The sequence below is a fragment of the Falco peregrinus genome, chromosome 7 (genome assembly GCF_023634155.1).
Source record: "Falco peregrinus isolate bFalPer1 chromosome 7, bFalPer1.pri, whole genome shotgun sequence".
NCBI lineage: Eukaryota > Metazoa > Chordata > Aves > Falconiformes > Falconidae > Falco > Falco peregrinus.
In genome coordinates this window covers 23,982,824-24,003,044 of record NC_073727.1, presented here as the reverse complement: position 1 = coordinate 24,003,044, position 20,221 = coordinate 23,982,824, and the positions used below count along the sequence as shown (strand labels likewise).

The 20,221-nt window shown below is 39.2% G+C and overlaps 1 protein-coding gene across 1 annotated transcript in view; it reads left to right on the top strand.

The window, feature by feature from the left end:
- The window catches only part of PREP (prolyl endopeptidase), a 113,435-nt gene extending 93,919 nt beyond the window's left edge, over nucleotides 1-19,516 (top strand). Inside the window, exons 12-15 of the mRNA XM_055810174.1 lie at nucleotides 5,718-5,812; nucleotides 8,942-9,073; nucleotides 13,866-14,022; nucleotides 16,234-19,516. Of these exons, the coding sequence (XP_055666149.1) occupies nucleotides 5,718-5,812; nucleotides 8,942-9,073; nucleotides 13,866-14,022; nucleotides 16,234-16,528 (679 nt within the window). The 3' untranslated portion in view covers nucleotides 16,529-19,516. The remainder of the gene's footprint in view (nucleotides 1-5,717; nucleotides 5,813-8,941; nucleotides 9,074-13,865; nucleotides 14,023-16,233) is intronic.
- Nucleotides 19,517-20,221: the final 705 nt, after the last annotated feature.

The window sequence follows — 20,221 nt, the reverse complement described above, 5'->3', positions numbered from 1 at the left end:
TCTCATGGAAGTCTAGCAAAGAGCAGCAAGAGGGTGCAGCTCAGAAGAGAGACTCAGAAGAGAGGAAGATGGGAGATGGGAACAGTGACGTATGTCTTCCTGAACCCTATGAAACCTTTATTATACAGTTCATAAAATAAGAATATGAATCTGTAACAATCCCTTAAAACTAAATGTACAGAGAACTATCAGTCACTTTCAGATCAAAATACATTATCCCACTGACAATGTAAATAAAACACAATTGACCACATCTCCCTTATCATTCTCTCCTTGTAATATCAACATGTCCCTTCTCAGCCTTTCTCTCTCTAAAGGAAAAATAAGAGAATCCAAAGCCTTTAAATACATCATTATGGTTAATAACCTGAGAATTGAGTACTCTGTGAGGAATTGTGTTCCAAAAGTAGGCAGGCAAGATCAGAGAAAGAAAATCGTTCCAGAGAACTTATGCCAGGAAGGCAGGATGTCCAGTTCCCCCTTTACCTGGCAGATTCAAGTAATGTTTGACCACATCCCTGTTAGTACATACTGCAGTATTCCCCAAGGAGTTCCCAGGTCCACGTGCTGTTCCAGCCAGTTCCAGTCTTTTTTTTGTTTGTTTTTTTGGGGTTTTTTTGGTTTTTTGGTTTTTTTGTAGATGACCCACAGGCACAAGTGCTAGAAAGCAGCCACAGGATGGTCAAGGCTGAGGCATCATTCACCTGATCCTGAGCTGAGGCTTAGCTATGGAAGTGCAACTAAGCAGTAGCCTTTAAAAAAATCAATCAAACAAACAAGTTCCTGAATAAATATTCCTGATATTGTATTTGAACTTGAGGCTCTTGTAACTTTTCACAAAGCACTCATCTTCTCAAACAGTGGTTTGTTTCTGTCCTGTATTTCTTCAAGCCAGTACAATGTTTTTTACTGGTATTTAACACCAATTAACATGAGCCAGCACTCTGACTTGGGGAGCGTATTTCTGCTTAATTCAGAAACTGGTATTGCTTTTCATTTTTTCTCCAACACAAAAAAATGAAAATAAAACCTTCTTCACTGAAAGCAATAGAAACAAACCAACAGGTTAGACGATTCTGAAATAATGATGAGAATGATAGTCCAGAGTCATTAAGTCAGTTACAGTAGCAGTTTATTTTTTAATCCAAGCATGCATCTTTTATATGCTCCTCTGGACTGAAGAGCTACATTTGGTAGCATTTCGAGTATGGTGCCTGCTAGAGCAGTCGTTAATTGTACAGCCTGCATAGTGAGTACAAGTGAAAGCTGATGGAACTGACACCAGTGGCTTGGCAGAGCTGCTGGGGAAATGCCATCACAAACCTGCTACTAATGTCTCAGATTCAGCTAATTACCCTGCAGGAACCAACCTGTTTCCCTTCACTGTTCTGTGTGTGCCCGTGTGGGTACAGGAGAAGCAATTCCTAATGCATCTTGGAATACAGCTGATTGCGAAGCGGACTGTGAAATTGCGTTTCGGTGCTACAGGGCCAGGTTGTACCAAGCCTTCAAGTAAAGAGGTGGTGCAGGGAGAGACTGTAAGCCCAGAGAAAGGGCAGGCAACATAGCAGCTGCTGGCAGGGTGCAAAATTACTCTTTTCAGTTAAGATTACTATTTGCTACCACTCCCTCCTGCTGCATAAAAGCCAAGAAAGGAACCAAGTGCAGTGACTCAGGATTTTTTCCCCATAACCAGTGCACTATCCCACATTTCTCTGTCAACTGTAATACCTGACAGCAGATCAGTAATTCTGGGAATGCATTCTTGCTCCCTGAAGCACAGCTCCTTATGTTTTTTCTATACTGTAAAAAACAGTACCTGTTTTCTTATTTTTTGTTATGCTCCTTAAGAGTGACAGGGTCTAGAAGGAGCTCTCCGGGGAAGAAACAATCTTCTGCTTCCTCCACTGGCTGCTTCCTGACCCTGTTGCCCTTTCCTTTACTCTTTTTATTTATGCTGCTCCCAGGAGAGAAGGAAAAACAGGGGTAATGAGCAAAAGGCTATAGAGACTGTTGGAAAGAGCTGAGAGCCAGACTTCCCTCTGCAGAATGAGGCATTTCATAGGCATTCACGGCGACTGGGCAATTTGCTGTGACTCAGACACCAAGCTGACTTGGAATCAAATCTGGAAGCAAGAACCCACCTGGAAGAACACAGGAGGCAGTAGCAGTGTTGTGTATGACACTTGAGTTTTGTTCTGCCTCATCACTTGGAATTTTCACTTTTTTAAAAGTCCTGATTAGATACTTAAAAAAACTGGTTCCTTGAAATTATAAGTCACTTTGAGAAATCTTGTTGCAAGATGTAGGCAAACCTACCTCAAACTATTCGTCAAGTTAAGGTCCTGTCTCACTTTACTACTGACCATACCAGGGTAGGTATTAATTAATAGTCATTGGCAGTGACATTACTAGATGTATATGTTGGAGTATATGGGGTAATCACAGAATGGTCAGGGCTGGAAGGGGACCTCTGGAGAGCATCTGGTCCAGCCCCCTGCTAAAGCAGGTTCTCCCAGAGCAGGTTGCACAGGATCACATCCAGGCCGGTTTTGAATGTCTCCAGAGCAGGAGACTCCACAGCTTCTCTGGGCAGCCGGTTATAGGGTTCTGTCACTCTCAAAGCAAAGATGTTTTTCCTCATATTCAAATGGATCTTCCTGTGCTGCAGTTTGTGCCTGTTGCCCCTTGTCCTGTCACTGGGCACCACGGAAAAGAGCCTGGCCCTGTCCTTTTTGACGCTCGCCTTTAAGAAATTTGTAGACACTGATAAGATCCTCTCCCAGTCTTCTCTGCTCCAGGTTAAACAGCCCCAGCTCTCGCAGCCTTTCCTCATCAAGGAAATGTTCCTGTCTGCTCATCACCTTCGTAGCTCTCCAATGGACCCTCTCCAGTAGTTCCCTGACTCTCTTGAACTGGGGAGCCTAGAACTGGACACAGCACTGCAGATGCAGCCTCACCAGGGCAGAGCCAGAGGGGCAGGATCACCTCCCTCAACCTGCTGACCATGCTTCTCCTAATGCCCCCCAGGATCCCATTGGCCTTCTCGGCCACCAGGACACAGTGCTGGCTCACGGGCAGCTTGCTGTCCACCAGAACTCCCAGGTCCTTCTCCACAGAGCTGCCTTCCAGCAGGTCAGCCCCAGCCTGTACTGGTGTGTGGGGTTATTCCTCCCCAGGTGCAGGACCCTACACATGCCTTGGTTGAACTTCATTGGGTTCCTCTCTGCCCAGCTCTCCAGCCTGTCCAGGTCTGGCTGGATGGCAGTGCTGCCTTCTGGGGTGTCAGCCACTTCTAGTTCTGTATCACCAGTGACCTTGCTGAGGGCACACTCTGTCCCTTCATCCAGGTCACTGATGAGTCAGTTGAGCAGGACTGGACCCAGTACTGACCCTGGGGCACACCGCTGGCTACAGGCCTCCAGCCAGGCTGTGCTGCTGATCAGAACCCTCTCTGAGCTCTGCCATTCAGTCATCAATCCACCTCACTGTCCACTCCTCTAACCCACACTTATGGATGGAAAACACTAATGTTTTCAGAAGTGCCTAAATCCCAGTATTATTGTTGAGAGTGAGCACAGATGCACTAAACCTTACTTCTAATTTGGTCAATATAATGATTGTTATCAGACTCTGGATTTTATCCATTTAGTCTGTATGACAAAAATTATTTGCTTGTGGAAATGGGGGACTAGCTTCCTGTAATGAGTACTGCATATCCTCTGAGATCCTAAGTCACTTAGACCCCTCCAAAAATTATCATCAAGGTACCATCTCTGCTCGAGGAGTCCATGGACAGGACAGGATTGCACTCAGTACTTTGGCTTGTGTTGATCCCACGTTCTTTGCTCGTTAAATATGCTGATCCTTCAGATGGGCACAGTTCCTTTGAGCAGATGAAAGAGGATGGACTCTGCTCTGGAATTTTTTATTTTTTTAAATACTCTGAGCCAATATATTTGGGTAGCAAGCTCTTACCTTACTTGCAATTGTTATATTTGCTACCTTTGATTACTAGATCAAATAAGTTTGGACCAGAAAGTTTCTATTGATTTTGTTGGGGACAGAGACAGTGAAAAGTGCAGAATATTCTGGGAGGCTTTGTGGCTCTAACATACCAAAAATGAAGAAGCCATAATCTCGTAAGGCAACCTACTGTCAGGCTACTCCACATTAGCTGTGTAGCAGCCTGTTGAAATTAGGCATCCTGGAGTTTGACAGAATAATGCTCTTTGACCTTTGCACAGTGTGCTTATAGAATATCCACCTTGCATCTGATGAACATGTTGCTGCAATCTAAGGAAAATACAATTCACAGTGATGGACTTCAGAATTGATTTTACAGAGGCAGAGATAATTCATGCTTCCTGAACCATCTGATGGCCACAGATAACCAGCCTAGGTGGAAAGTTTTTCCTTTGATGGATTATGAAAATACAGGAATCTCTTATCAGTTATCCTTCTGCTTTTCTTTTTGTTTCCCTAATCCTTGGTATATACTCTCAAGAAAAGTGCTAGTACATAGATAATTGCTTTGGGAGGTATGAAGAATTTACTTGTTTTGATACGACGTCCATGTGAGACACACTGTAGGGCTACTGTCTTTCAAGACATTTCTGATAAGCAGTAGAGGGACTTAAAGGTGAAAAGGCCCAATCCTTGCTCTTGTGGTTGGATAGGATTAAGTTCTGCAGGCATTGGTTTCTTGCATGAGCAAAGATTTCAAGTAAATAAGAAATTTAAACCTGCTGGAGGGGAAAAAAAAGTCTTGTTGAGATTAAATTTTAATGTTTTACTGGTCTCTGCCATACATGTGATTTGCCGTCTGCAGCATCTACTATGTTAAGCTACTGCATCAACAGATCAGAGATCCGTTTCTCTTAATTGTTAAATATGATTCAAATTACTTCTGTTCCTTTTAAAAATATAGCAATAGCTTTGATGCTTCTGCAGTTTGGCATTTTAAAAAAAATTACAGTACTTTAGCTTTCACCCAGGTTCTAGAGATACTAGGGAAAGCAGAACTATTAATTTTGGTTTTTACTATTTGTTTTTTATTTGGCAATGCAGGTGGAAAAATAAGAAGGGGATTGACCAGAACTTGACTGCAGGCCCTGCCTGGCAAAAAACAATGGTAGAAGCAGAAGTTTTCTTTGCAAACACAGTTTTATAAAGGTCCAAAAATAAGTACATTAAGCAGAAGTTGAAAATACCTGTTCATAAACAACGATCAAGCACTGATCTTAAGTCTTAATTTTTTGCTTTCTTCATTTGGGCTAAGCCTTCCTTTCCTATCTGAAAAAGGGGAGGACCAATGGAAGAGGAACAGTTCAGAAAGCTATGGGAGTCCAGTGGTACTGCATAGCTTGAAGTCCCTACACCAAAGGCTTTGAATATAATAAAAAATAATGGTGACATATCTTGGGGGGTCTTCTGTTAGGCAGAACCACTGGCCACTCTCCTCTGAAGTGCAGAACTAAAGGAGGAAGAAGAATGGACCAGCACTAGTTCCTTCCTCTGCCAAGCCTGCAGAGGTTTTCATTTCCATGGATAATCATTGAAAAAAGCCTGGCTACTCAGGTTGGCTGTCAAGGGGGGCTTCATTCACAATTTTATCATTGATTTTGGGAGAGATCTTTCCCTCAAAAGTATTTTTGTAAAAGTGGTAGGGATACAAAAACTGGAAACGAAAAATAATCCTCTGTTTGCTTTTTCAGTGTGTCAAGACTTATTTTTGTGCGACACCTAGGAGGTGTTCTAGCAGTGGCAAACATAAGGGGCGGTGGTGAATATGGAGAGACCTGGCACAAAGGTAAATCAGTCCAAGTGGAGGAACAAAACTGCAAGTTTAGCAATGAAAATTACATTTTATTTTCACTCCCTCTTCCCTACTCACTTCTTCTTTTGCATTTTACTTATTCTGTAGAAAAGTAATTTTTTTCTTACTCATATATTGGATCTGTACATTGTCCAGTGTTTTCTGATGGTTTTCATTAGATTGTTTCAGGTTTTGCAACCTATAAAAATAGTTTTGCACAAACACAGTATTTTCCAAGAGAATTATTATGGGCTTTTAAAGCAAGGTCAAGTTCCGGAGACTTCAGATTTGAAAATGCAGCTATTAATCTCGAACTGATCTTCCAAAAAATGTTTGTCTGTATTGCAGGAGACCTTGCTTGCTTTTACATACCTTTTTCAGTATTGACAGGTGCACATGGCCCCACAATTCTAGATCCCCAAGACAACAGCACTATGTAGACACTCTTGGTGTCACACAAAAAACCTCAAAACATTTGCAGAACCTTAGAGAAGGTGTGTACTTTTGTGTTCAGAATGTAACTTTTCCAGATTGTTTTTGCACAATTTATGAATAAACCCTTTTTTATTTTTAGTGAATGCGATTGGAAAAATTTCTTCACCAAAAGGGTTGTCAAGCATTGGAACAGGCTGTTCAAGGGAGGTAGTTGAGTCACCATCCCTGGAGGCAGATGTGGTGCTTAGGGACATGGTTTAGTGGTGGACTTGACAGTACTATGTTAATGGTTGGACTTGATGATCTTAAAGGTCTGTTCCAGCCTAAATGGTTCTGTGATTCTGTGATTGAAGTTCATATGAAAACAATCTGCTCCACAAGTGCTGTTTGTTGATGGCATAACATCATCTGGTCCACACTCTCTTAGGGGGTCCAGCTTCTTGTATGCTGGCATTTGACCGGTTTTTTTAAGCTGAGTTTTGTGCTGCAGGGAAACCAAGTCATTCACTACAAAACCCTGTCAGTCTCTTTTCCCCTTTTCTTAATACCTTTGATATGTTTCTCTCAATGTTTTTCCCATCCAATATTTGTCTTAATCCTTTGATTGTCTTTGTCCACTTGCCTTATTGTTGACAATTTTCTGCATCCCTTCACCAGAGGAAAAAGCTGGAAAAAGTCCTACTTATCTCTGTAACATACCCATCATTATTTAATGGTGACATCATATTCATATCCCAAGAATATGGTGGATAAGTTGCTGGAGATGGTGTCAGCAAGGCAAATGCACCAAAACAGTGGTGTTTGTGGTGCAGCAGTTTGCCATGGGAGTAATCCATAATAACTTACTACAAACAAAACGGTATTCCCAGATCGTTACATTTTGGTTTTACTGTTTAATCTGCAGTAACTTTTTGTCTGGGTCATTTCCTCACAATTGAGTTAAATTTATAATAGTTTTATAAATAGAATATATGCTTGCAGAGACAGGCTATTATTGCTACAGATGAAGTATACTTACGTTAAGTTTAATTTGCTTATTGGTTTGTAGTAGTTTTTAATAAAATTTGTCTTAATATAATAATGCTTCTGTGGTCCACCTATTTCCTGCTTAATTTTGACCCAGGTCTTTTGTTGCAGTATAATAATAATATATGTATCTGTTCTTTGTTAATTCCAGAAGCAATTACAGAAGTCTGTTTACTTAGTTTTCGTGGTATAGATAGGATTTTGACCTTACCTCAGACCAGAATGTTAAGCAAAGAGTAAGATTTATTTCTCCTTTATTACCACACATTTGAAAGCTTTTTCATTGTCCCAGTATGTCTCTCTTCAATGGTCTTGTTAATATGAGAATGGTGTGTATTTGTTAAAAAATAAAAAAATAAAAAATGTACTGGTCCCAGTTCTACAAGATCTGTATGACTAAATGTCAGAATTATCTTACCAAACTATTGCAACATAGAAATTAATCATCCAGTGTAAACTGGGTGTCTAGGATCACTGGATGGACAATGAAGATAAAGAGACACCTCCAGGTTATAGCTCATCTCACTTACTTTAGGGTAGAATTAATTGTCCTGGGGGTTCCTGGACAATAGTGGAAACGGCAATTCACTTACAATAAACACCCAGCTTTTAAACAAAGTAGAAGGAACTGCAGTTCCACTTCCGCATGCACTGAGCCCCTTACCTGGCTGGGCCACAGACTTCGCTACAGGAATATGAGGATTTTCTTCCTACTTCCTATTTCTTACTAGCATTTAATTGCCTGAGAAAGAGCATACCAGGTCTAAAGGTAGAATAACCTTCAAGGAGAAGCCAGTTTTAGTCTCTTGCCAAACAAGCATCTAAAATGGGATGATTATGAGATTTGGTCAGCTGTAAATTCCCTAGGCTGATAATCTTCTGCTCAAATAGTTGAGAGATTGTAGGGAAAACTATTCTTTTCCTTCCCTATCCCACCCTGCACATTTTTTGTTTTGAGAACTGGAAGTCTTACCAACGATGTCATCTGAACCTACATTTTCAGTCATGATTTAGTCCTCATATATCTGATCACATTTGGAATTTTGTTCAGCAGGATGGCAGAATATTAAGCATTTCCATACTGATAGTTAATTAATAAAATTTCAAACCAAGATGCAACTCTGAAGTCCCTTGTTGTCTGTAGGTATATATCATCTGATTTGAAAACGAATAATAGAAAAAAAAAGTAAATTACCAGCCACATATTCTGTGTCCAGGAAATTAGAAGTACTTATTTTATATAGCTTATTTTATAAGCTGAAGCTTTATTGCCTTAAGAAACTGTCACTGAGTTTAATGCTGATAAAGTCCCATTAGATCAAACCTCAAGTGGATTGTATGTGGTCATTTTGTATGTATTTTGCAATGCAAAGCTTTTAGCTTTAATTTTACTGGTTAGAAACATTACCTGGCACTCACTCCACGGTATAGGTATGTATTATTCAGAGTTTCTGAAAGCATTAGTTATTGACAGAACCATCTTACACCATCTCTGTGTTGAAAGAATCTTTCATTTTTGCTGTCTTTCTGGCTGCATCAATTATTAAAATGTTCATGAAACTGGAATTGTTCCCAGGTATTTTTGCAGACATGTTTTTCTGAAGAGATGGTATCAAATGGATTTTATGACATCAATTGATTTTTTTTTTATTTGTGTGCTAGGTGGTATCTTGGCCAACAAACAAAACTGCTTTGATGACTTTCAGTGTGCTGCCAAATACCTCATCAAGGAAGGCTACACATCTCCAAAGAAGCTGACTATTAATGGAGGCTCAAATGGGGGCCTCTTAGTTGGTAAGAACTGCTCATATATTTCCTGGGTTTGGTTCTGAGTTTATCAAACTAACCAGACAAAAATTTCTGAGACTCTTTTCAAAAGCTGCCAGCATGTCAATGCATTAATATATACCAGATGTTAAAATATATACAATGCTATTTTGTATGCTGTTTGCATAGGACATTGGGATTCTGCAGGCTCTAGCAAAAGCTGACTGTTAAAAGCCATAATTACAATTACTGTCTTATGTGGTAGAGCTAACCCTGTAGTAGAAACACACAGTAAGAATGCTTTAAAAAAATATTGGGTTTTTTATTTTTCTTTAGGGCTAACCATTACAAAATAATTACTGAAGAAACAGAAATTATCAGGAAACTTGATGTGGTCTAAAGTGTAAGCTAGAATCCCATGTCGTGCAGTCCTTCATCAGACTTTCTCGTTCACTCTTTCTGTAGTCATGCATTGTTGTTCTTGGAGAGCAAATGAAAACTTGACAGTTCTGAGTTTAAAGCCTCTGTTCAGGGACATGTAATTTTCAGGGACTCTACTTTCACTGTTAAGTTAAATATTTAGTTAAAACATGACCACAAATAACATCATCAATGTCTTCGGTGAGAAACATAAAATACAAGTACAGCTACTTGAAAAAGTCATGATCTTTTGAGAGACTGTGTAAATGTAGCCCTTTGTTACAAATGCATCTTGTTCACACATATGTACGATTCACTGTTGTGTGTGTTCTTAAATTCAAGGAAATTAACAGCCTCCTCTTAAACAGGAAAATTTGTCACAAAATTGTCTCATAGTCTAAGGAGTATTTAAAAAGCTCCAAAATTTATTTCTGATTGAATCCATGTATCTGAAAGCAGTAGAAGAAAAAGTGATTTTGTTTAATTTTGAAAGGAGAAGCAAACAGAAATGAATAATACTGGGGTTTGTTTGTATTTTTTTTAAACAGCATGAAAGGCATGCGACAGTATGATCCAATTGAGCTAGTCATGTGAGAAGAAAAAATAAGTATTTCAAGTTCATAAATCACTGATTTATAGAAAATGAGCAGATTTATTAGGCCCACCACTCTTTGCTTGTTCTTCTTTTTATACTCCTCCCTATTTGTCTGCTGCTGAATACTGGTTCTATTGGTTTTATTTTATTTTCCAGTGAACTAGCAGCCAGCATAGGAAAAAGGATTTGAGGTTATACAGATCTTGGCTATTCATACATTCTTAGTTTTAAAGAGAAATAACAAATACATGTAAGGTTGTGATTTTGCTTTCTGCTTATATGCTTCTCTGTTACAGGTGACAGGAGTTATTTGTGCATTGTAAATAAGAGCATCAATAGAAATGGATGAATATGGTAAAGGATTAAAGGGTTTGCACACTGTTGGGAGTGCAAGCATTGCACAAGTAAATTTTATGTGAGCATAAATACGTATTTGGAAATGCAGTTAAACTTTCAACATGTTATATAGCTTCTGAAAATACTATTTTATGGTTACATGGACTTCAGTTTCAGTCAGGATGAGATTCATCCTACCCAACATAATAACCTGTGTTTATGGCTGAATAAGTCAGCCGCGCTCTTTGTTTAGGTAAGGGAAAGAAAATGACATCTGCAGACTGTACATCACTCCAGTAGGAGGCAAGTTTTGGGAATATAGACCTCCCTGCTCTGGAAAATCTGTTGTTAGAAAGCTTCCTTTGCACTTGCAGATGAATTACAATCCAGCTGGATTTCCATACTCTTGGTGAGCCAGATAGGGATTTTTCTTGACTGGGTAGAATTAGGTGAATTTAGGAAATTCTTGTAAGTGCCTTTGCATCAAAGCAGAACTAAATTTTGCAACAGTTGTTCATGCGACACTAGAGAGCATAACTTACACTTTAGGTGCAAGGAGGACCCACTGCCAGATTTTCTCACTTCTCATTTATTGAAGAAAAAACTGACAACACAGAGTATTGTCACACTTGCAAAATACTGTTTCCTTTTAGTCAGACTAACAGGAGGTGTCTCTGAGGAGTGCAGAGCCCTGAGCTCTTGCCTCATTCAACTGCAACACAAGACTTCCTTGTCCTGCAGTGTGATCCCCAAGCTGAGCAGAGCAGCACAGCTGGGAGCTGAAAACCTCCTTCATGAAACGCAGTGTTTGACCTCTCGTGTTTGCTTACCCCAACAGTTCTGAGGTTTTGAAATCTTGCTTCTGTACTGAATTTTAAAGCTCAACTATGTGCAGAGGCGTAAAATTAATGAATAAATTGTTGTTCCAGGTTAGTTTATTAATGCGTATAATTAAGTATTATGGCTAATTAAAGGGGTGCAGTGGGAATGGGTAAGTGTCTCCATAAGTCATTTCTTACTGAAATAACTATTTAGGGAACTAGGAGCAGCAATTTTTCATAAAACCCTGAGCAGCACACAGTGTTTCAAGAGACACTCTGCAATAGAGTACTAAAATTAAATGTTATGATAGCTGGTTTAGCTTTTTTTCCTACCGGAATATAATTTATGTTCATAAAAGCAAATAACACGAAGGGGAGGGTTCTGATTGAAAGCTTTAGTTAAAAGATAATGAGCTTTGACATGGCAGCTATTGAAGGCACTACATATACCTTATGAAAGTGGCTTAGAAAGGACCCAGGAAGGGTTAGCGTAGTCACCTATCAGAGATGACTAGAAGTAAAATCGCATCCTTCAGAATATAGAAATGGCATTCAAATGGAGAAAAGAGGGTGGAGCATAATTTCTTGATGGGGACTGACCAACCACAGGATACTGGTGACAAATTGCTTCCAGTATAAAGATTAGCAATGCAAGTTTTCTGTGTACATCAGAAGCAGGAAGCTGGCCAGAGGGTCTGTGGGACTTAGAGGTTAGTGAGGTGTAAAAGGAGCACTGAAGAAAGGTAATGGCAGAGCAGAACAATATAAATGGTCTATTTGTATTGATGTTCCCTCCTGAGGAGCGTGGGGAGTTCTCTCTTCATGGGGAATACTCTGAGGACCTGACTCAAGCTGAAGCATCAGCAGAAAAGGTTTTGGGAATAAATCGATCAAATAAAAAGTAGTGTGTTGCCAGGACCAGATGGTGTACATGCAAGATCCTAAGTGGACTCCAGTATGAAACTGCAGGCTACTAAGCCTGAATAGCTGAGGAACAGAAGGGGGCAAATGTAATGCCAATTTTTGAATGGTTCATGGTGATCCACAAATTGCAGATGAGTACATCTGATTTCTCTAGTAGGCAAAATAATAGCTTACATACAAGGAAAAATTTTGCAGGCTGAAGTTAGATCTTGAAAATCTATTAGAGCTATTTGAAGGAGTCAGGCAGCGTACGGTGCTTGTAACAGTGGTCTAGGTAAGGAGTTATTCTTGGATTTTCAAAAGCTTTTGACAAAGTCTCTTGCATAAGGCCATGCGAAAAAGTTTTTGCTGAACTGGAAGCAAGTTTATGTCATAGCAATGTCCTGGTTAGCAGGAGGCGGAGAATGGGAATAAACGATCCATTTTCACAGTGGACAAAAATAAGGAGATACAAGAATTTGGGAAAGAGTTTACCTATGTGTGAATGCATAGTGATTAGCTCTGAATTCAGAAAGGTATTATAGGATCCATTGTAATAGTTATGTAAAAATCTCCGTGCTCATATTTCTTAAAATTAAAAAAAAAAAGCAGGGGAATTAGTAAAATCAGCAGGTAATAGATTTAAATCAAGCAACAGAAATTGTAATTGAAGAATTTCTTGCTACAGGATATGATGAACACTAGGTGAATACATATTAAGAAAGGAAGTAGATGTTCTTACAGAGGATATGTGTTTTGATGGCTCTTTTTAACAAGATGGTTGGAGATAACTCCAGCTCGGGGAAAACCTAAACAGCTAGTTCAAAAGCTGATAATGTACAGGAAGTACCTCCTAGTATTTGCTTAACACCTTTTCCCAGAGCACCTGCCAATTGCCACTCTTAGAAACTGAACACTAAGCTAGATGGGCCTGCTGCAGTTATTTTTAAAATATATGAGGCAAGCATTATTCTTAAAGAAATTATCCCTTCCAGTGGTAGGAAGATGGCAATCATAAAAGAAGAAAATACAATAGTAATTTGCTTTATGAAGATGAGGTTATTCCTCTGATTTTGTAGTAATCTGCTTTTATCAAAACTCTTTTCATAGGGATTTGCATAGTAATTATGGAAGAGAACTTTCATTAATAAATGGAGTGCTTTTGCTCCTTAGTGCTCTCTTCCTGGTTGATACTAATTCTAAAAGTCTAGACAGTGAATGGTTTAGAAATGTCAATTCAGTAGTACTAAAGCTCACATATTTTATAAGTGCATTTCTCCGTGAAACCCAGTTTGCTAGTTTGGAAGGCAGTTTTCAAAGAACAGCATGTTTGGTGTGTGAGGAACAGGGAAATAGCTCTTAAGCTCTTTTGAACATACCATCTTTGGGAATTACAATTTTTCCGTTTGTGTATTTGCTTTCAGTTTTACTTAAAAGTCTATTTGGCTTTCTTTTCACTGGCAATCTTCTTCCAGTGCAGCTGGGTTTATATCCAGTGTTTTATACTGAAGGTTTTTGGCTCCAAGTATTATATGGTGATCTATGTTTCTTCTCACATTGGTTTAACTGAACAGTTTAACGTTATTTTTTTTTCTTCTCTTTTTTTTTTTTTTCCAAAGAAACTTTGTGTTTATAAAAGACAGCTTTTTGGAAGTTGGTCTTTTGTGAACTAGCATTGGACCTTTCACTGCTGAGCTTAATTGTTTAAGATATGAATACTAATAGAGCTGTTTTCCTGTCAAAGCTGCCTGTGCTAATCAGCGCCCCGACCTATTTGGGTGTGCTATTGCCCAAGTGGGAGTGATGGACATGCTCAAGTTCCACAAGTACACCATTGGCCATGCTTGGACCACTGACTACGGTTGCTCCGACTGTAAAGAGCAGTTTGAATGGCTATGCAAGTAAGTGCCTTTAAATACTTCTGTGGTTGTTAAAATGTGTAGTCTGCTCAACAGTTTCAGGTTGTTATGGTCAATTATCTAGTCTAAGAATTATGCCATCCTTTCCCACACTGGATTTGGGGAGTTGAGCATTTCCTTACAACTCAGTTTTGTGTGAAAGACTATCTTCAAAGCCCTGTTGAGACAAATAGTCGTATTTTCAAAGACCTTGTTCTACTAGCAGCTTTAATAACTCATAAGGTTTTCTTCCTGAATAATGACTCCTTTAAGCTGTCACAACAGAATGTTCTGAAGTGAACCTCTACATAAATTGTGTATTTATGATGAGGGAGAGGCAGTCACCTTTGTGAATTATGTTATACAACGTGGATGGGATTTATTTGTAGGAATTGAATGGTAGTAGACCATAACAGGATATTAATTTATTTATTAACTCCTTTCTGAGAGTTCTGGAAAGATTATTTTGAAAAAAGAGAGAGAGAGACAAGAGAGACAGCTGTGTATGAACAGAAATGCTCTGCACACTGGATATAGCTAATAATGAGTGTGTTTGAATAAGTGCCATCATTTAAAAATACTTTTCTGGAACTTTGTCTTCTGTTACTGCATTTGTATTCCTTTAATAATGAAGATTGACATTCCAGGAGAATGCTTCAGACACACTTAATTTGGCTGGTCTGAAATTTAATAGAGTGTTTAGATATTAAAAAGTACCTGTGCTACAAGTACACTGAGCTCCAACTTGATCTAAAGCATTTATTTTTAAAAAAAATTATCATCAGTGTCAGGTCCCAGTACTAGATGATCAGTTGGGCCCATTGTAATTAGATTGTTTCAGAACCTCCAGCTGTCCTTCAGTGGCAAACATGTTATTGTAAATACAGTGCACAAAACAATTAAATTTCATAATTCATATTTTATCAGTAGATAACAGATAAAAGATTAACTGTTATAAAAATGATCCAAATAATCTTAATGACTTTGGACACTGAAACTCGCCTGCACATCTGTGAATTCAGATATTCTGAAGAGGTAAAGTAGAAGCAAAGTTTTAAATTCATACCATGATTAGGAGAAATGCATTCATAGGAAGGAGTCACTCCATACCTATTTACACACATACTTACTCACATAATTTTAGAAACATCTTATATGGCAATACCTAAAATATTTCTTTGCTTCTTTTTCAGCAGCTGGCAATTGCTTATCAGATATAGGAAGATATATATGTAATGTTGCTTAGATGCTGCCGTTACAGATATCCCAAAAATACATACGGCAAATAGAGTGGCATGCAGTGACTATCATTTAACTTCTTCCCAAAAATGTAATCATCTGCAAATTCACTTACATTGTTCCTTAGATTAAAATGAGGAAGCCAGGAATCTGTGAGGTTAGACATTTAAATATTGTCACATGTTCTTAAAAATAATTTGGACTTAACTTGCTGGGTACTCCTCTGAGCAGGAAATTCATTCAAAAATAAAGGAAAATTTCCTTCTGTATTTCCTGATGCTAGAGAGTACTTTGTGTTGAGGTACGTAGATACACCTTTTATGTTATGTTACAGTAGCTAAGATGTAAATGTTCCTGCAAAGAAAACAAATTTTGAAAGTTAGATTATTCATTGCTCAAAAAATAGGAATCAAGGTCATCTATTGAAAGTGGGAAAGCTTACACTTCTCCTTTCAGTTTCCTGCATGGTGTTCCTTCGGAGTACGTGTGTGTTCAAAGGCAGCCTGAATATTGGAGGGAGCAAATTTAATAACTCTGCAGCCCTTGTGGCTTACCATCAGAGACTGTTTCCAAATTTGCATGGGAAGAAGCCATCCACCTGCAGACCTGGACTACATATGTATGCTGGGAAAAAGTCTGGATGTCCCTGTTTCCCAGCAGGATGGATCCTGCTATGGACCTGATAGCTTTTGCTGCAGCTTCCCTGTTGCTTATTCCTGTTATTTTTGGCATTTCTGTGAGATGTATGCATATGCCTCTCTGAAATTAAAGGAATTTACTCGCTTCATATTTGAGAGCCAGAGATCTGTGGCCACTACCACGAATCAGTTGCCAGTAGTGCAATTCTGATTTAGGCAACTGAGAACTGTAGTATTCTGAGTGCTATTAAATGCCACTGTGACCATTTCAGTAGGAGAGGACCTTCTTGCCAGGCATTAAGGAAAAAATATGTAAACATTTGTGTGCTCTTCTCAGGTACTCTCCACTTCACAATGTCAAACTACCAGAAGAAGATGGCATCCAGTATCCCTCTACGCTGCTTCTCACAGCAGACCACGATGATCGTGTGGTCCCTCTACATTCACTGAAGTTTATCGCTACTCTGCAGTATGTTGTGGGCCGAAGCCGTAAACAAACCAATCCACTCCTCATCCATGTTGACACCAAGGCTGGGCATGGAGCAGGAAAGCCAACTGCTAAAGTTATAGAAGAAGTGTCAGATATGTTTGCTTTTATAGCACGATGCCTAAATCTTGATTGGATTGAATAGGCAAAATGCTTATTGTTGTCTCCTTTAGAAAACAAGGGCTTTGACACCATTTAAGACCAACCAGACTACTACTTGGTGTAGTACTTACATTTAAAAACTGCAGTTTAATATTTTATTGATCCGGCCTGCTATGGAGTTTTGATCTTCTGTGCTTCCTCTTTTTGGCATTTCTTTGAATTTCTTTTCTAATGCGTTCCAAAGGGCATTTTAAAAAGCATGTTCCAATAAATAGCTGAGCTACTGTTGGTGCTGATGTGAACGTTTAGATTCCAGAGTTAGTGCTAGTTGAGCTTATTTCCTGTAAACAATTTTAATGTATTTTGCACCTATAAACATATCCAGATCATCTGTAATTAAATGTAAGTACTGTCCACATACAAGAACTCTGAGCATACTTTATTTACACAGGAACTCATTTAAGAATGTAAATTGCAGGTGTTCAGTGCTAACCATGAAATACTGAAGAAACAGTAATCTGGGTAATTAAGTCAAATATTATTTAAAAGCTTGTATTACATACTGTTCATAGGTGTGTTACAGTCTATAATAATGATGTTGCTAAATTGTTTTTTCTTTCCAAAGAGACTTCAAAATGTCAGCAGTTTTCTGTCATTTATTTCTACATGAAAGAGAAAATGGAAGAATTCTTAGATTCTCACTGTAATCTCAGTCAAGCAATGAAGATACTCTTCAACAACCTGCCTGCTGTTAGCTCTTCAATATTTCTGAAGAGTAGACCAGACATTGACTTAAAAAAAAGAAGGAAAAAAGAAAAACAACAAAAAGACCCAATCCAAAACCACAGCTTTGTCTAGATTGTTCAAGTTCAGTTTTTCCTGATGCCTTTGACAGCATGTTCTCTAACAAGCCAAAGTCTAAACATAAGTATGTAACCTAGTTCTGGTTGCAGAACAAGAGCTCGTAGTCAGACTCCCTAATGACTTGACACAGGCACAGTATTTTAACTGCCATTTCATATCTTTCCCATCTAGGTTACAAAGTAGATGTGAGTATTTGCCTACTAGCTGTCTGAACTCTGATGCACTGCAGCAATTACAGTTTGATTTTGCAGAGCAAAGAAGTATTTTATCAATTATTATTAATCTTTGTTGCCCCTTCAGAAAACCCTGCTGCTCTCAGATTTGGATAAGCTGATAGATTCTTCCAGAATCATGCTTGTCATTATATTCATGCTTATACCCTAAAGCCTGTATTTTAACTCTGGGCTCAAGAGTTTCATTTCTAAGTAGCGTCTCAGCATAGGAAAAGGTGGGAGTAGTATTTAAAAGAAGAGTAGGCTGCTGTAAACAGCAGCAAAATTAAAAATAAATTTGTACTAGATTCACTCCTGTGTCTCTCTCATGCTCTGGGGTTTCTGCTTATTCCCTCAGCAATCCAGGAAAGATCATCCCTCCCAGGCCCTTACTGTGTGCAATTTGATTTTAGGAGTTGAAAAAGAAAAGAGAGGGGGAAGGTTTCTGCTTTCCTATGAAATACCACACCTAAAACCTGTATGTGATCTGGGATTTATTTGTGATCCATGGGCATTACAGTTTTACCAGGTACTTTATGGACTGATGCATTCTAATCACAGCATCGAATTAAACAATCAAAATGGGGAGTTGAGGGAGGGTTGGGGTTTTTTCCCTCCAGGCTATGAAAACAGGGTTCAGGTTCAGCATCCCCATTTTCCTAGAGGAATATGAACTGCCTTCTGTGATCATTTGGGAATTTTCAACAGAGTCCCTGCATGGCAGAAACAAAGTACATAAAACCGTGCCACCTCCACTTGCAACACCTCACAGCTGCGGCATCTGGGCTTTTCTTGAATGTTACAGTTCCCATCATGAGGGCAGAGCTTTACCTCTGAGATGAGAGCTTTGTAGGATAAGGTGTGTGGAAAATAATGGTCGTCAGGTGTTCATGAAATATTGCTGCACTGTGTTGGTGCATTGAATTGCAAAGGCTTGGGCACAGACACCTCAATCATCTCTCCAGGTCTTTGTTCCTAAAAATGCTTAGCCGCCTTCCCCAGCTGCTCAAACACAAAACTTCTGGCACAGGTTAAAAATCATTCCTTTTCCTCCTGAAGCTGGGTTACCTGAATGGCTCAATACTGAGGCAGGTGACCCGTAATGTGGGGAGTTTGGAAACAAACATTTCTCTTTGAGTGGCAATCAACAGTATTCAAGGGGGAGCTGGCTTGCTGGAGACGCTGCTTACAAAATAAGAAGTGTTAAAGGGTATCCTTTGTAGAATGCTGGTATCTTTATTGGGAAAGCATTTTCTGTATGTAACCGAGTCTTAATGTTGACTTTTTAATTGATCTTAATCAGGTATGCCAAGTCTATGATTCAGGTGCCAAAAAAGTGATGTTGCAAAGCAGTCCTACTAGCTGAATTGCTTCTTTCGGTGCAGAAGGGGACATGCTCCAACTGGAATCTGTAATTAACTCTGCACAAGTAACGCTTTTGTATTGTAATGGGCTGCCCAGAGAGGCTATGGAGTCTCCTTCTCTGGACGCATTCGGAACCCACCTGGATGCAATTCTGTGCAACATCCTCTAGGTAAAGGTAAACCCACTTTAGCAGAGGGTCAGACTAGATGCTCTCCAGAGGTCCCTTCCAACCCTGACCAGGGTGATTAAATAGACCTGGAGCCAAACCATTTCTGCTGTATAAAACGTAATGAAATCTCTGTTAGTTTGGTTTCAAGGTTAACTTCTTTTCTCTGCAGTGGAAACGCTATTTTATGAAGAGGCTCTGTATCCTTTTATTTCCAGTACATGAAGCAAAATTCACTAGCTGGGCAAGGTAACCTCCTCACAACTATCTGCTTTTTCAAAATCATGTTTCTTAGAAAAATAGATACCAATGTTTTGTGCCAAGATCAAAACCAGAAAAATCTTTATCATAAAGTCCTCTAAGAGGCTTATGTTGCATGAAACAAAATCTGTTTTTAAGTGGAAATAAATGAACTTTTTACATATTGCTGCTTCTGATACTCTTCACACATAATGTAAAGATACCGTAGTTGCCTTTGCTCCCATGAAAACACATTTGCATCAGAATGTATTTATGTGAAAAAGGTGAGGAGTATTTTTAAAAGCGGAAGAGTCTTCATGCTCTGCAGAAAGATATTTGAATTCCTTTGCATTGGAGTTAATTTACATTTTGGTAGCTAAAAAAAAAAAAAAAAAAAAAAAGATAATGACTTCACAAAGGTGCTGCACCCTCCCCAGCAATATAACCACCAAGACCTAAGGGTGAAGGGAGGGCAGCTGGTATGTAAGCGTAAAGGACGCTCAAGACAGAGTTGGGAGACACCTGTTCCTGGCACCTAGGACTTCTCCTGTTTGGCCAGGATTTTCTTGACTTCACTGTACTTTGCCATCTGTCTGTAGGAAGGTAGAAACATGAGCATCAGTACTTTTGGATTTGATATGGCAGCAACAGTTCTCAAATATCTAAGTTGTCAGGTCATTTGTTTATTTTTAGCCTGAGGTAGCCCCTCAGGATTGCCTGCTTATAGAGTCAGGATCTGCTTATAGACTCTTCCTGACAGCCTCTCCTGTGAAAGGGGTTTTCCAAGCCAAATAGGATTTAGGGGACGAGGCTGAGAGAGGGACTTGGGAGCCAAACTAATGAGCAACAACCCAATTTTCTGCCAAGCTCTTCTACTTTGAAAATCTTT